Source organism: Ictidomys tridecemlineatus, chromosome 7 (genome assembly GCF_052094955.1).
Source record: "Ictidomys tridecemlineatus isolate mIctTri1 chromosome 7, mIctTri1.hap1, whole genome shotgun sequence".
In the NCBI taxonomy this organism is placed as follows: domain Eukaryota; kingdom Metazoa; phylum Chordata; class Mammalia; order Rodentia; family Sciuridae; genus Ictidomys; species Ictidomys tridecemlineatus.
This window is the reverse complement of record NC_135483.1, coordinates 99,463,916-99,479,723: the sequence shown is the minus strand read 5'-3', so window position 1 is coordinate 99,479,723 and position 15,808 is coordinate 99,463,916. Positions and strand designations below refer to the sequence as shown.

Genomic DNA, 15,808 nt, shown 5'->3' with positions numbered 1-15,808 from the left:
AAGAGTATACTGGGTGTTTTCTTCTTGTCCAAGCTGATGTCCTTCTCAGTCTTCTCAGTATTTGTCCTAGATAATAGTACATGGATGGAAGTGTATACTCATCACTGTATTGTACAAAATAATGAAAAATTCTATACAAACCTGAATGCCTGTATAGGTTTGGAGTATTGGCTCAGTAAGTGTGATGCCAAGATATAATAGGATATCATATAGCCACTGAGGGGGATACATCACTCTGCATATTGCCTGGAGGAGATTCCTATAGCACCTGGAGGGAAACAATGCAGGGTACGCATGCCTGGGTGTTGTGTGGGTGGTCACAGAGTGGTAACAGGTCCTCGATGCTAGGCTGTTAGGCAACCCCACTTTCTTCACTGCATTTTATTCCTACTTTGTCTCCCCTATACCACAGTGAGCCATGCTGCAGTTTCTGTAATTTTTTTAAAGTGCTATCTGGAGGAGGAGTAGCACCTATTGAGTTCCTACTATATGCAGGGCATTTTGTTAAAACTTTGCTGACCCTCGTGCGCTGTTTCAGTTGAGTGTATTATTAGCTGACTGCTTCAGGAGCTTGGTGATTGAGCAGCTGGGAGGGGGGTGGGGGGGTGGAGCTGGGCATCCCTCCCAAGCTGCACTCAGGAACAAGGGCTTTTCCTAGACTCAGCATTGTCAGTACACCAGAGAAGTCAGAGAACTAATGTATCCTTAGAGGTTATCTGATACCAGCCTGCAGCGCTGTGACTTGCTCAAGGTCTTCAGTTAGGTAAGGGAGGGAGGAAAAAGAAAACAAGCCTGAAACCACGGGTTTGTGCTGGTTGTGACCCTGCTGCGCTGAAGTGGTCTTGACATTGTGCGCAAGCTCAGGTTTGTTTGCACTTTGGTTCCTGTCCACACTTCACAATCTTGGGTAAACCTCTCCATGTCTTTGGTCTGTTTTCCTCATTTGCAAAATAAGGATATTAAATATCTATTCAGTATCTCAGGGTTATTATGAAATTATTCACATTTATCCAAAAGTGCCTTCAAAAGAAGGTCTAGTATGAGTCAAAATATGTTTAACTCCGTCAGTCCAGACTTTAGAAGGCGTTTGTCCCTTTGGCAATTTTTTTTTTTTTTTGGTACGGGGGATTGAACTCAGGCTCTCAACCACTGAGCCACATCCCTTGCCTTTTTATTTTATTTATTTTTTTTTATTTAGAGACAGGGTCTCACTGAGCTGCTTTAGCACCTCACCCTTACTAAGACTGGCTTTGAACTCGAGATCCTCCTGCCTCAGTCGCTGGGATTACAGGCGCGCACCACTTCGCTCGGCTCTTATGGACAACTTTTGAAGAAAAGGATTTAGTATTTCTTTCTCTGATCAGTGAGCAGACCTCATGCTGGAAAGTGAACATGGTGGATTTTATTCCTGTGTTTTACTGATGTTTTGGAAAGGCAGGGACCTGTCCAAGCCACTTGTCACAAACTTATGGGTTGAGCGATCAAGATCACTCCCACTTTTCTAAATTTCAATATTTTAAAAAATTGTAAACTGTAAATAGTATGCACAAAACAACGTTTAATGAGTGTTGAATGCTGAATGCTCTGAAGCTCACAGCTGTTTAATTGCTGCTCAGGAACAGAAATTGAACATTGGTTAGAACATGCGGCACTCCCTGGAGTATTCTCCTGGCCTCTTTTCTTATTGTTTTTTTTTTTTTTTTTTGTACCAGGGATTGAACCCAGGGGCACTTAACCACTGAGCCTCATCCCCAGCACCCCCTTTTTTTTAAGGGGAGAGAGAGAATTTTTTAATATTTATTTTTTAGTTTTCGGTGGACACGACATCTTTATTTTATTTTATGTGGTGCTGAGGATCAAACCCAGTGCCATGCGCGCATGCTAGGCGAGCGCGCTACTGCTTGAGCCACATCCCCAGTCCTTTTTATATTGTATTTAGAGACAGGGTCTCACTAAATTGCTCAGGGCCTCATTAAGTTGCTAAGGTTGACTTTGAACTTGCAATCCTCCTGTCTCAGCTTCCAGAGCTGCTGGGATTACAGACATGTGCCACTGTGCGTGGCTCTCCTGGCCTCTTGGTCTTCTTTTTTGTTTTATCATCTCAACATGCACCTTTGGATTATAGTTTATGTTTGCTTGGTTTTGACCTTCATACAAATGTGTGTAGTTTATATATGGCCTTTTTGCTTATTAGGAGATTTATCTGTATTGTTGAAGGTAGCTGTGATTCATTTAGTTTCATTGTTTACTGCATTTTTAGGATGAAAACCACAACTTACACATTCTATAGTGGATAGACATGGATTTCTGGGTTTTGACTGTTGTGAATAGTGCTGCTCATAGCATTCTTGTCCATGTCACCTGTTGAATGTATGTACACATGTACACTTTTTTTTTTGTATTGGGAGTTGAACCAAGTGGTGCCCTACCATTGAGCCACATCCTAGTCCAAATATTTAAAAAAATTTTTAGATGTTGATGGACCTTTATTTTATTCACTTATTATATGCAGTGCTAAGAATCGAACCAATGCCTCACGTATGCTAGGCAAGCGCTCTACGACTGAGTCACAACCCTAGCCCCTTTTTATTTTTTATTTTGACATGGGTCTGGCTAAATTGCTTAGGGCCTCCCTGAGTTGCCGTGGTTAGTGACAAACTTACGATCATCCTGCCTTAGCCTCCCAAATCACTGGGATTAAAGGAGTGTGCCACCACGCTGTCACATGTGCACATATTTCTATTGGAGATATTCCTAGCAATGGTTGTTAGATAATTCCAAGAAGTTTACTATAGTGTTTGTTATACCAATTTACATTCCTGAAGTAGACAGAAGAGTTTCCATGGTACCAAATTTTTGTTAACACTCATGTCTTTTTATTCTTTTTTGTTTTAGCCATTCTGGGTGAGGTATTGTATTGTCTCATTTTTTTTTTTTCATTTTTTTTTTTTTTAAGGAGAGTCCTGGGGATTGAACTCAGGGGCACTCAACTACTGAGCCACATCCCTGGCCCTATTTTGTATTTTATTTAGAGACAGGGTCTTACCGAGTTGCTTAGTGCCTCCCTTTTGCTGAGGCTAGCTGTGAATTCAGGATCCTCCTGGCTCTCATTATAATTTTAATGCCTGCTTCCCTGATACTTGTCAAGAAAGTGCCCTGATATGCTTGAGTCTGGTTCTCTTTTCTGTCTTTTGGTATATTCATCAATATATCATCCATATATCACACTGATATAATGTCTATCAGGAACTGAGACAGTATATCAGTGTGATATACGGATATACTCTATATCAGTACAGTATATACAGTGATATATGCTATCTTAATTCCTCCTCTTTTATAATAAATCTTGATATCTAGCAGGAACATTTTGTCTTACCCAGTTTTTTGTTTGCATTTCCACACACATCATGGCATGAGCTTGTGAATTAAAAAAATTGTGTGTATGTATGCACGCATGTGTGTGTACACATATACACAGACTATGTTGGGATTTTGAATGGAATTTTATTGAATGTTTAGATCAATTGGGGAGAAATGATGGTTTCACAATACTGAAAATTCTGATCTATGGTTTCTCTGTTTATTTTGGCCATCTTTAATTTTCGTATCATTTCATATTTTTTGGGGTAGAGATTTATTTTGGTTAGAATTAGTCCTAGGAATTTACTATTTTTAAAAATTAAAAATAGAAACAGTTTTAAAATTTCCTTTTTTTATTCTTGCTGGAATAAATGTAATGGATCCGTGTGTGTGTGTGTGTGTGTGTGTGTGTGTGTGTATTGACTGTATTAGTCTTACTATATTTACTAACTTTGTAATATATTTTTAGTTCTTCTAGAATCTTCTATCTATATTTTTCCATTAAGAATGACAGCTGACTGAGAGTATAACTCAGTGGTACAGCACTTGCCTAGTATGTGAGAAACCCAGGATTAAAAACCTAGGATTTTTCCCCAGCAGGAAAACCCAGTGAGAATTTTGTTTAAAATGAGAATTTTTTTGCCTGTTTTTATACTTTTATTTTTTTTCTTGCCATAAAACATTAGCAAGCTAGGACATCAAATACAATGTTGAAAAATTTTGTATAGTGGATATTTTTGTCACATAAAGAGAAAGCTTTCAATCTTTTTTTGTTAAGTATGATGCTTTATGAAGGTTAAAAAAAAAATCCTTGATGAAGTTAAGAGAGTTTTCTAATTCCTAATCTGCTAAGAATTTTTTTAAAACCATGAATACAGTGGATGTTGAATTTCTTAGATGTTTTTACATGATTGAGATGATTAACATAATACAGGAGAAGAATCACATTGCTGATGTGACACATTACATGGAGTGATTTTTTCTTTTAAGTATTTTTTTAGTGGTTGATGGACCTTTATTTATTTATTTATTTATATGCCATTGCTGAGAATCAAACCCAGTGCCTCACACGTGCAAGGCAAGTATTCTACCACTGAGCCCCAGTCCCAGCCCCTGGAGTGATTTATTAATGTTAAACCAACTGGAATATGTGGTTCTGATATATTACCTATTTACATATTAGAATACTAATATTTTGTGTAGGATTTTCTTTTTCACCTATGTTTATAAGTAAAATTGATCTACATTTTTCTTATGCAGATTTTGGCATCAAAATTATTCAGGTCCTGTTAGACAAGTTGGGTTGTATTTCCTTTGTTTACTATATTTGGAAGATTTAATGTAAGACTCATATTTATCTCTTTTTTAAAATATTTTGAAGAATTCATCTGTTAAACCAGTAAAGCTATCTTTTTCAGAGACACTTTCAACTTACAGAGTTAATTTCTTTAATAGTTACAGGGGCCCTCAGCCACTGAGCCACATCCCCAGCCCTGTTTTGTATTTTCTTCAGAGACAGGGTCTCACTGGGGTGCTTAGCATCTCACTGTTGCTGAGGCTGGCTTTGAACTCCTAATCCTCCTGCCTCACAGCCTCCTGAGCCACTGGATTACAAGCTCGGTTTTTTTTTTTTCTAAGTTGCAGATTGACCCATATCTTTATTTTTTAAACTTATTTATTTTTATGTGGTGCTGAGGATCAAACCTGGTGCTTCACACCTGCTAGGCAAGCACTCTACCACTGTGCCACAACCCCAGCCCTATATATGTTTTATTATCCGTTAGTTTTCTTCTTCTAAGATCTTAACATTATCAGGAGGAAGGTGAGAGTAGCAGTTAGCATCCAAATTTGGTTGAATCCAGTGCTTCAAACTGTGATCACCAGGATAATTTTGTTAAGTATGATGCTTTATGATGCTTTTAAAATTGAATTTAAAAAGCTATAGAAAAATTTTAAGGCAATTGATGAAAAATTGATGCAATTTTATTTATTTCTCAAGAAGCATTCTTTCTAATATAGAGGCAATATGTATTTAGATTTACCCTTTAATTATTCTTTAATAGTTTTTTAGTTGTAATGGACACAATGCCTTTATTTTGTTTTATTTTTATGTGATGCTGAGGATGCAACTCAGTGCCTCCTACTTGCTAGGCAGGCACTCCATCACTGAGCCCCAGCCCCAGCCCCACTCTTTAATTATTCTTAATTTTTCCTTTTGACATCTTCACGCTTCACTTGTGCTGAATTCTTGCTGTTTTTGTTTGTAAGAAAATCATTTCACTTTCTCTAAAGCAGTGTTTTGCAGGTGTTGAAATTCTAGGTTGGCGGTTTGTGACTGTGTCTTCCCTGTGTTGACGTTTCTCTTTGTCCTCTGGGGCCACCGTGGCCTTCATCTTCCCTGTGGCGCCTCCCTTTCCTTTAACTTACTGTGTTCTATGTGCTTGAATCTGCGGCTTGAGGCTTTCCTTCAGTTTGGGACATTTCCAGTCATTATCTCTTCAAGGGGCCCACCCCCCCCCAGCCCCACCAGCGGTTCTTAGTGTCTTCACCACTAATTCTAGAACATTTTCATCACCCAAAAAACTCCATAGCCAGCAGCTGTTGCTTTAAAACATTTTTCAAATTGTAGCAAAACATACATTACATAAAATTCACCACTTTAACCAGTTTTAAGTGTACGATTCAGTGGCATTAGGTATATTCACTGTTGTGCAGCCATCGCTACATCCATCCCCAGAATGTTTCCATGATGTCCAACTGGAACTCTGCAACCGCTCAACACCAACTCCCTCCCCCTCCTCCAGCCCTTGCCCGCCGCCCCTCAGTGGTGTCTGTGATCTGACTACACTAGGTGCTTCACATAAGTAAAATCATACAATATTTGTTTGACTGGCTTATTCCACTCAGCATGATGCCCTCAAGGCTCATCCATGTTGTAGCAGGTGCTATAGTTCCCCCGATGAGGGGAATATGTTCTGAAACCCCCATGAACTCTGGAAACTGCAGATCATACTGAACTCTAGAGGTACTGTGTTTGTTTTTTTCCCTTGCATACCTATTCATGATAAAGTTTAGCCACAGTTCTGTGATAAATTAGGCACAGTGAGACTTGGACAATAGCAATAATAGAACAGTATACATAATAAAAGTATGAGAATGTGGTTTCTCTCTCAAAATAGCTCATTGTACTGCAGATCTGAGCAACCTCAGCATTTGAATTTTCCCTTAGTTTAATTTCTTGCTTTAAGAAAGCTTCTCTTTGGCAGATCCAAATTACTAGAGTCACTACTCTTGCATTTTGGGAACTGTTTTAAGTGAAATGATGGTAATTTGAACACAAGCACTATGAAACTTGACGGATGATTTATAGCTGAGATTGTTGCTGAGTAACTGACAGGCAGGTAGTGTATACAGCATGGATACCAGAGAGATGATTGATGTCCTGAGTGGAACTAAACAGTAAAGCTCAAGATTTCATTCTGCTCTTCAAAACAGTACACAATTTGAAACTTATGAATTGTTTATTTCTGGAATTTTCCAGGCAGTATTTCTGGACTGTGGTTGTGTATAGCAAACCACAGAAAGAAACAGTGAACAAGGTGGGGAACTGTATATCAAAATTTCTTTGCCTTCTAAGGCCAAAAATGTTGTACTGTATGGATAAGACCACATTTTCTATGTCCACCTCACCTGAAGATGGACATTTTTGGCTTTTCACCTCTCAGCTATTGTAAATAATGATGCTGTGAACAAGGGCATATAAATATTTGTGAGATGCTAATTTTAGGTATATATCCAGAAGTGGAATTGCTGGATCATATGGTAATGTTAATTTTTTTAAAGAGCCATTATGTCATTTTCCAAAGCTTCTATATCCAATGTGCTTTAGACATAGCCCATCCACTGAGAACTTAATTTTGTCTGGTACTTGTTTTTTAAAAAAATTGGTGTAACTTTTTAAAAGCTGCCATTTCTCTTCCCCAAATTTCAATTCTGTGTTTATCTTCTCAGTAAGAATTATTATTTTAAAATTTATTTCTGATTATTCTCAGGTTAAGAATTCAAGTGGGCCTTTATTTCTGCTAGTTTAAATTATGATGCCCTTTGTGCCTGGAAATCTCTGGTTGGATTTTGAATATTACTTTTGAAAAACTTCCAGAAGTAAATTGAGGTAGACTATGATGATGTTCTCTTTACCCTGAAATAATTTCTGTCTTTATCTCTGAGGGGAGGGGCTTTAGGGCATACATGTTCTAAAATCATCTTACTCTGAGGTCAGCGATTAGGACTTTGCTGGACCACCCAGCAGCCAAGGCCTAGCCATTTGGATTTCTAGCCCCAGTTGTAGACGGTTACCCCTCTAAACCAACCCTGGAGAGCTTTGGGGTCTTGACTTTGTCATGCTTGGTGAGTCAGGAGGAGATCAGAAACCATCCTCAGTGTGTCAGTTGCCCCTCTCTATGGATAATGGCCCAGGGCAGAAGTGGACCCATCACCAGGGTGCATCTCTGCAAGCCTCAGTCATCTTTCGTGCCTTGACTCGGTGGTTCTCCTGTTCTTTCAGAGGGTTCTAAGCAGATGCTCTATTATGCCAAGCATTTTTTGTTGTTCTCAGCGGGAATTTTGGTCCAATTACTTAGCTATATCTACCTCCTTTATGGGAGTATCTTTTTAAAGTTTTTAAGATAAAGAAACTGTGTTGGGCTCGGAGAACCCATCCGTTCCAGTCTGATTCATTAGTTGAGTAGGGGTCTACACTGCTATGTACCCAGCACTGTGCCACTGTATACAAGGGGAATTCTGAGGAAATGTTCGTAGGATTCCTCACATTACAGGAGTTCAGCTATGAAGCAAGTATAAACACCAGGGACTGGAAAAAATGGTGGAGGAGGTGTTCAAAGGCTCTGCAAAAGCAAGTGCTGGGTGAGAGCCTCCAGACCATCTTCACCATGGTGGCCACTGTCCTCTCTAAAGGCTCCAGCTCCCCTAGTACCTACCCCTTCCTTACAGCCCTTCAGTGACTCTCCACTATCTGGGGACTCCTGGCTGTTTTGGGGATGTCCCCTGTGGCTCCTGTATCTGGCCATATAACTGCCCTCAGCTTAACATTCGCTCTTCCCTCTGCATAGAGGTCTCTTCATCTCTGATGTGTAGCTCCGTCCTTTCAAAATGTAGCCCTGTGCACTTTCTGGGATGCCTTTTCTGCCAGCCCAGTTCCTGTCACCCATGTGCTTGCCAGTGGCAATGGCACTGATCTGTGAGGATGACTATTCTGTGTAGTCCAGCCCTTACCGTGTACAAGGCCCTAGCTCACGCCCTTTAAGTGCACAATGCGTTGAATGGTCACCACCGCCTGTGATGTAGCTGTTTTAGAGAAGAGGGAACTAAGGCACAGAGGTTCCCCAGCTAATATTTAGAGTGACCTTTTGGGCAAGGACTTTTGTATTTGTCCCCTTCTTCAGTGGTGAAATAGAAACAGGAGAGGGGCCTGAGCTGTGAAGACACACTGGTGCTGGTGATTCCTGTCCTTGTCCTTGGGTCTGTTACTGAGGGCGAACTAGACAACTGTGTGTGGCAAGTCCCTTTGTTTCCCTCCAAAGTCCAGTTGCTCTGTAAGTACCTGGAACTGCATTCTGGAAGAGCTAAAGTTACCTTCCTAGATCTCATGGATAGCTTAATCCACCTGAGCTGTCATATCTGAAAATGCAGTAGACCTCTCACACCTTAGTCTTGAGTGACTTTTGAAAGGTGTGGTGTGATCTGAAGGCAGCACTCTTAATATTTTGTAATAATCCAACCAGAAATGCAACTGTGCAGCTGCCTAGGATGTCATCAGGGGAGAGAGAACTTCAGTTCCAGTGAAGTGATGGGTTACTTGTTTCTGAAAACTGCACTTTGGGCTGGGAAGGTAGCTCTGTGATAGGAGTACTTGCCTAGCCTGAATGTGGCCCTGGGTTAAACCCCTAGCACTGCAAGCAAAACAAACCCAAAAACTCCACAAAATTTTATTTTTTATAAAGGTTTTGAATTTACAGAAATATTGTAGATAATGCAGTGTGTCCCTATGTATCTTATTCCTCTTCTCCTTGTCATTACATCTAACATTAGTATGGAATATTTCTTACACTTTATAAGCCAATATGATACATTATTATTGGTGAAAATCTATGCTTTGTTACTTAGTTTTTACTAGTGATGATTTACTTAGTTTTTTTTTAAAGAGAGAGAGAGAAAGAGAGAAAATTTTTAATATTTATTTTTTAGTTTTTGGCAGACACAACATCTTTGTATGTGGTGCTGAGGATCGAACCCGGGTGGCACGCATGCCAGGCGAGCGGGCTACTGCTTGAGCTACATCCTAGCCCCACTTAGTTTTTAATTTAAGAAAAAATTGATATTTTTCTGTTCCAGAATCCCATCCAAAATACCATTTTACATTAGTTGTTATGTTTCCTTTGGTGTCTTTTAGCTGTAACAATTTCTCAGTCTTCCTTGTTTTTAATGACTTGGACTTTTGAGGAGCACTGGTCATGTGTTTTATAGGAGCCCTGTTCTTGGAATTTTCTTGCTTTTTTTTTTTCCTCATAAGACTGGACTTACTGGTTGTTGGGAGGACTGTCCTAGAGATAGAGTGCCTTTTTCATAATATCAAGAATACAAACCACCAGCATGATTTGATTGCTGATTGACCTTCATCATCTGGCTGGGGTAACATCTGTCACTGTAAGATTACTACGCCCTATACTGTTTTTATAAGAAGGAAGTTAAATGTGGAACGTTTTTAAAGCTCAAAAGCAAAGTAATAAACAAATAAAGATATTATATCCATCTACAAAAAGGAAAAATCCACATCATAATAATATTAAAAAGTCACTATTTTAACTTTTTAAAATACCATTACATAATAGTATAAAAACTTGTCTACAAATCAACCTTCACTTAATAAATTGTCAAATAGCTATTCCCTTGAGAGGCCACGCCAATTCATGTATTCTGATTATTGGGCAAATTTGGATTTCTTTAGAGGCAGTGGATAACAACTAAATATGAAGCCCAGTTCTTTGCTAGCTATAGTTGGAGGAATCATGAGTGAACTGGAGAAGGAACGGCAGGCAGTATTACAAACAATTCCAATAGTGTTTTAGGTATCTCAAATCACAAGGATTAGAAATCGGGTGATGGTGAAGTGGGAGTGGGTTTAATAATAATTGAGTCTTCAAAAAAATACAGTGGGTGTGCTACGCCACCTAGCGGTGGTCAAGTAAAGCACTACGGTTTCTTCAAAGATTATATTACCTATCTTTAAACTCTGAACGCAGGGAAAATAGGTTTTTCATTTTTCCAAAAATTGCACCAAAATAAAGCACAGCTCTAATTGATGCGAGTGTGTTGTGTAGGCGTTAGCAGTACTGCCCTCACTAGACGCTCATTGGACAGTAACGCAACCCCAAGAAAAGGATGGTTGAGCGCGAGCTTGCGTGCACTGCGAGCTGGAAGCTCCAATACCAGGTAGGGTTGTGGTGACTAATTTCAGGAGTCCCGCCCTAGCCTGCCTGGTAGTTAGCTTACTTCTAGTGACCATAGCTCCCAACTCAAACCATCTACTCCCATTTTCTGAGACTTCGAAGGGCCGCAAAACGAAGGGTTTGTTTTACCCAGAAGACCTCGCGCCAGCCGACCGATAATTTGCATACGCGCTTGACGGGGCGGGGCTGACAGAGGGCGGGTCCGCGAGGAGCTCTTCTTGGCTCCGGGGAGTTGGGCCAAGCGTGGCTGCTTATTTTCGTTTTTTTGGCACTGAGTATTTTCTACCAAAACTGTAAACGGCTGTTTTGTGCGACAGCCTCCTTCCTCTGGCCAGTTTAGTTTTCCCAGTCAGCGCCTGCGCTACGGGCTCCGGATAACGTCGGGCCAGATATGCTGGGGCATTCTTTGAGTGGGTGGGCGGGAGCATTGCTCCCCGGGCCCGCCGCTGACCGGCTCCTGCTGTTTCCCGTTGCAGGTGGTTCTTCTGGGCATGGATATCCTGTCGGCTCTGGTGACCCGGCTGCAGGATCGGTTCAAGGCGCAAATCGGCACAGGTGAGCTGTGGGCAGGTGTGGAGCCGACCTGGATTCTCCTCCCTGCAGCCCCGCTGCCTTCCCTGAGTCTTCTCAGTTCCTCCAGCCACCCTTCGCTCCCTGCCAACCCTGCTTCCCAGCTCTGTTTCCTTCTGCTTTCCCCAGCAGGGCTGCACCCCCTTCTCCCCACACCACACATCACTGGCCTTATTGCATTGTACTTTTCTGTCGTTTTCCCCCCAGTCTTCATGTTCTAATATGGAACATTAATAATGCGTGTTCCGATAATTGATTTTTTAATTAATTAATAATTAATTGCCAACTTGATTTCTTGTGCAAAAGTAGCCGTCATTCTTTAGTACCGACCCACTCATATTTGTCCTCAACCTTTCTTTTATAGAACTGTTTTAAGAAGCCCTGCAAAACTGACGCAAAACCAAGCCAGTTGGTTTTGCAATTTGTCCATGCAGTGGATTTTGTGGATTCTTTTGGTAATTCTTGCATTTCATCAGGAAGAGTAGAGCTGTACACAAAAATGGGCGGTTTTAGAATGAGGTACACGAGTTAGGCCAGTGGTTTATCTTCCTAATTAGTTGAAATATTAGCAGTTGATGACCCCCCCCACCCCCATTTGGTTTCCATTTGTTCAATTTCCATGTTGATTTTCAGTGCTGCCAAGTCTAATAGACAGACTGGGAGATGCTAAAGACTCTGTAAGGGAGCAAGACCAAACTCTGCTGCTAAAGATCATGGATCAAGCTGCTAATCCCCAGGTAGGTGAGAGAAGCATTCTGGGGTCAGTGGGCATGTGTCCACTTGGATAAACAGCATTTTACTCCATAGATTTAATTTCTTTTAAGTTGGTGTGTTACAGGGGAGCATTTTCATATATTTAATCTGTCCCCTAATATAAGATGTTTAAATTAGTAGCAGAACCCATCATTTGAATAAATTAGTGGATTTAACATGGGTTTTGGATGCTTGGTGTATCGATTAGGCTCTTTAACTCTTTTTCACCACTGGCTTCCCCTTTTCCCTGAAAGGAGGCAGCCCTGGTATCTGGGAAGCTAGGGGCACTGGCTGGAACCCTGGGCTCTATCTGCTGTGGAGCTGGGCCTGCTGGGATGATTGGATGCAGCCTGTCAGAGTCCCACTGTCCATTGTTGGTGGTGAGGTGGGGATGATCATCAGTAAAAACCTTTCTGAGGGAAAGATTAAATTGGCCATAGAAGATGACCAAGTGGGTAGATTTGTCCCAGGCATAGAGCAGTGTGAGTGTTACAGGGTCTTTGTCAAGTCATCTCTTCTTTTTTGGGCTTCTTGTTCTCACTTATAAAACAAGGCCAGTTATGCCTCTCTTTTAAGAGGTGTTGATGGAATTAAATAAAATTCTATAAATGTATGCATTTTGAACATTTTAACATGATATGTTTGATAATAAGCCATTGTTCTTCAATGTGCTGTGGAGAGGGCCGAGGGGGCTGATGGAGGATGGGACCAGGTTGGCACCTTCTAAGAGGCTCCTCCTCTGCAACCCAAGGGAAGGGCTGCAGCTATTTCTGTCCTCTCACCTGTTCTTTTACCTGCAGTATGTATGGGACAGAATGCTTGGAGGCTTCAAACACAAGAATTTCCGTACAAGAGAAGGCATCTGTCTCTGCCTTATTGCAACACTCAATGCGTAAGTCTAGGGTGAATTTATAAGTTTTACTTGACTTAAGCTTTGTAATACATTTTTTATTTTGGAAGTTATAGATTTATGGGAAGCTGCAAAGAAATGTAGTGGGAGGTGTATCCCCCTGCCTGTGCTGACATTTTCCATAACTGCAGTACAGTGAACTTCAGGTAGTACAGTGTCAACTCTGGGAAAGGGATATTGGCACAGCTCACAGAGCTTATTCAGATTGCTCCAGGTATACATGTGTGGCTTCTGTGGATGCACACCAGTACTCACAGGTCTCCCACCTGCTGCCCTGTTGCCTGGATAACTAGTCTGTGTTCCATCTCTGTCATTTTGTCATAAATATGGAATAATACCATATGTAATCTTTTGAGAGCCTTTTTAGTCTGCATAATTCCCTTGAGGTTGTAATATCTGTTATTGACAGTGACAGTAATTCATTTTGTTTTATTGCTGAGAAATCATGCTATAGATGTATATCCCAGTTTGTTGAACCATTCAACTGTTGAAGAAAATTTGGGTTTGGGACTATTAGAAATAGAGTTGCTACAAATGTGTGTACACAAGTATGTCTAAATTTCTGCAGGTATGTTGTTTTTATTTCCCTTGGGTCATTTCCCAAGAGTATAGTGGCAGGGTTATTTTTTAGTTTTGAAAGAAACTACTGAAATATTTTCTAGAGTTGTCTCTACCATTTATATAATGTATTAACAAAGGGCGTTTGTGGCAACTGTGCTTGTGATGGGGAAGAGTTGTGAATACCTGAAGGTCTCCCAGCAGGGCAGCATGTGGTCGGAAGTCCTGCGGCTACTCCATCACAGTTTTGTCATCCAACAGCATTAACGGAATGTCTGCTATAGCAGGAGCTGTTCCATAGAGCACAGGGACCCTCCAGGGGTGGCTTCAAGGGACTTGCAGTTTGGTTGGTCACTGAGCTTGTCAGGACAGATACTATGACATGACAAAGCACAGGGCAGAGATGTCACGGGTGAGGCAAGCACTATGGTGGGAGCAGGCTTCTGGCTTAGCCTCTAAAGGTCAGGGCCACTGAGGGGCTTGAACTCCTGGGAAAGGGCCCATTGGGGTGCGTTCCATCAGGGTGGAGAGGGCCGTATTGTGAGGGTGGTTGCACTCTGGGAAGTGGAGGAGGGGCGGCTGTGGGCAAAGGGGCTTCCTTCTTTTCCTTAGTTCTAACAGTCACACACCCCTTTTGTTCTCAGCTCTGGAGCACATACTCTGACACTAAGCAAGATCGTGCCACACATATGTAACTTACTTGGAGACCCAAACAGTCAGGTGAGTGAGGAAGAAAATCCTGGGGGGAAATCGTTTATTTACTGAGTGCTCAGATGGACTTTGGTGTTCTCTGTAGGGTGTTCTCGGTAGGTGGGTGGGGCTCGCTCATCTTCAAAGAATTCTGATCATTGTGTATGACATTAGCTACCAGTTATTATTCATGAAATAATGGTAAAGTTGTGGCTGCTCGGTTCCCTCTCTTATGTAGGGCTGTGAAATCACTGACCTCTATAAATTGCTGTCATCCAGTTCAGCCTCAAGATAGGACCACTCTGGTCACTGTCTCTTAAGCCAAAAAGGGTCAGGGTGGGACTGGGAAGAGTGACTAGGAAAGTATCTGAGGGCATCTTCTGTATTTTGCTCCGGGCAGTGTGTATGCTTGCTGCTGTATCACTGTGGACAGTACTTGTACTGTTTCCTTAAGAATTGTGCTTGAAACAAATTTTACCTAAATTGCAAAAGGCAAAGCACTTTGTTAGTGTAAGGTGGAGAGGACATCAGAAGTGTTATACCCCCACCCTGAGCGGGTCCTGCCCAGCAGCAGTGGACTCCTTCTGCCCCAAGCAGTGCACAGTACCTATGGCTGTCTATGAGGAGGTGAGCATGGCGGGCTTCCAGGAGTTGAGTCAGGCTGTGAAGCAGCACCTTGGCAAGACCATTTTCCTGTACTTCATGGGTTCTAAGGACACCGAAGGGAACAGCTGGTATCCCAGTCATTCGAGAGGGGCTGAAGCCTATCAGTGAAGGCTGGGTGTTCATCCACTGCCAAGTAGGAGAAAAAACTTCTTGGAGAGATCCAATTGATGACTTTGGAAAACAACTGAAAGTAACTGCGGTCCCTCCACTAATTAAATATGGAACATCTCAAAAACTGGTAGAATCTGAGTGTCTTCAGGCCAGCCTTGTGGAGATCTTGTTCTTTGAAGATTAAAATTTAACGATGACAGTTGTGTCCTGATTTCCTGGTTTGCTCTAGCATAAAAGAAACTACACATTTGAATTCATTTTAGCAATAAGTAAATGAAAAGTAGCTATGTCTAAACAATAAAGAATGCTTAAAAAAAAAAAGGTAGAGAGGAGCTGGTCATGTGCTCTGTGGTTACTGGGCATCACAGTCTGGTGACATCTGCTATGGCCATCAGGCAACTCAGGAAGCTTCCAGGTCTGAGCTCCACAAGACCATCTGTCTTGCCCAGTTTGCTTGTTTCTCACCAAGAGTCATTTTTATTATACCAGCTCACATAGAAGGACAGATGTTTTCCTAGACAGAGGGGCAGAAAATGTGGCAGTAAATTATAAAAGAAATATATCTGATGAAGAGGCATCTCATTTTAGGTCTCAATTGTTAACAAATCACCCTCCAACAAGGCTGTGCCATCTCTCCTTCCACTTAGGTGCCAGCCCCTAG

The 15,808-nt window shown here is 41.4% G+C and overlaps 1 protein-coding gene, 1 non-coding gene and 1 pseudogene across 2 annotated transcripts in view; 2 read left to right on the top strand and 1 right to left on the bottom strand.

Annotated features, from left to right (window-relative positions):
- Clasp1 (cytoplasmic linker associated protein 1) overlaps positions 1–15,808 on the top strand; it is a 269,130-nt gene that overhangs the window by 78,327 nt on the left and 174,995 nt on the right. The window contains exons 3-6 of the mRNA XM_040294156.2: positions 11,366–11,444; positions 12,093–12,196; positions 13,013–13,104; positions 14,325–14,400. Of these exons, the coding sequence (XP_040150090.1) occupies positions 11,366–11,444; positions 12,093–12,196; positions 13,013–13,104; positions 14,325–14,400 (351 nt within the window). The remainder of the gene's footprint in view (positions 1–11,365; positions 11,445–12,092; positions 12,197–13,012; positions 13,105–14,324; positions 14,401–15,808) is intronic.
- Positions 10,701–10,826, bottom strand: LOC120883834 (U4atac minor spliceosomal RNA). The gene has a single exon (XR_005726024.1). It is a non-coding gene; the product is annotated as a U4atac minor spliceosomal RNA (small nuclear RNA).
- LOC101975254 (thioredoxin domain-containing protein 17 pseudogene) lies at positions 14,875–15,359 on the top strand (annotated as a pseudogene).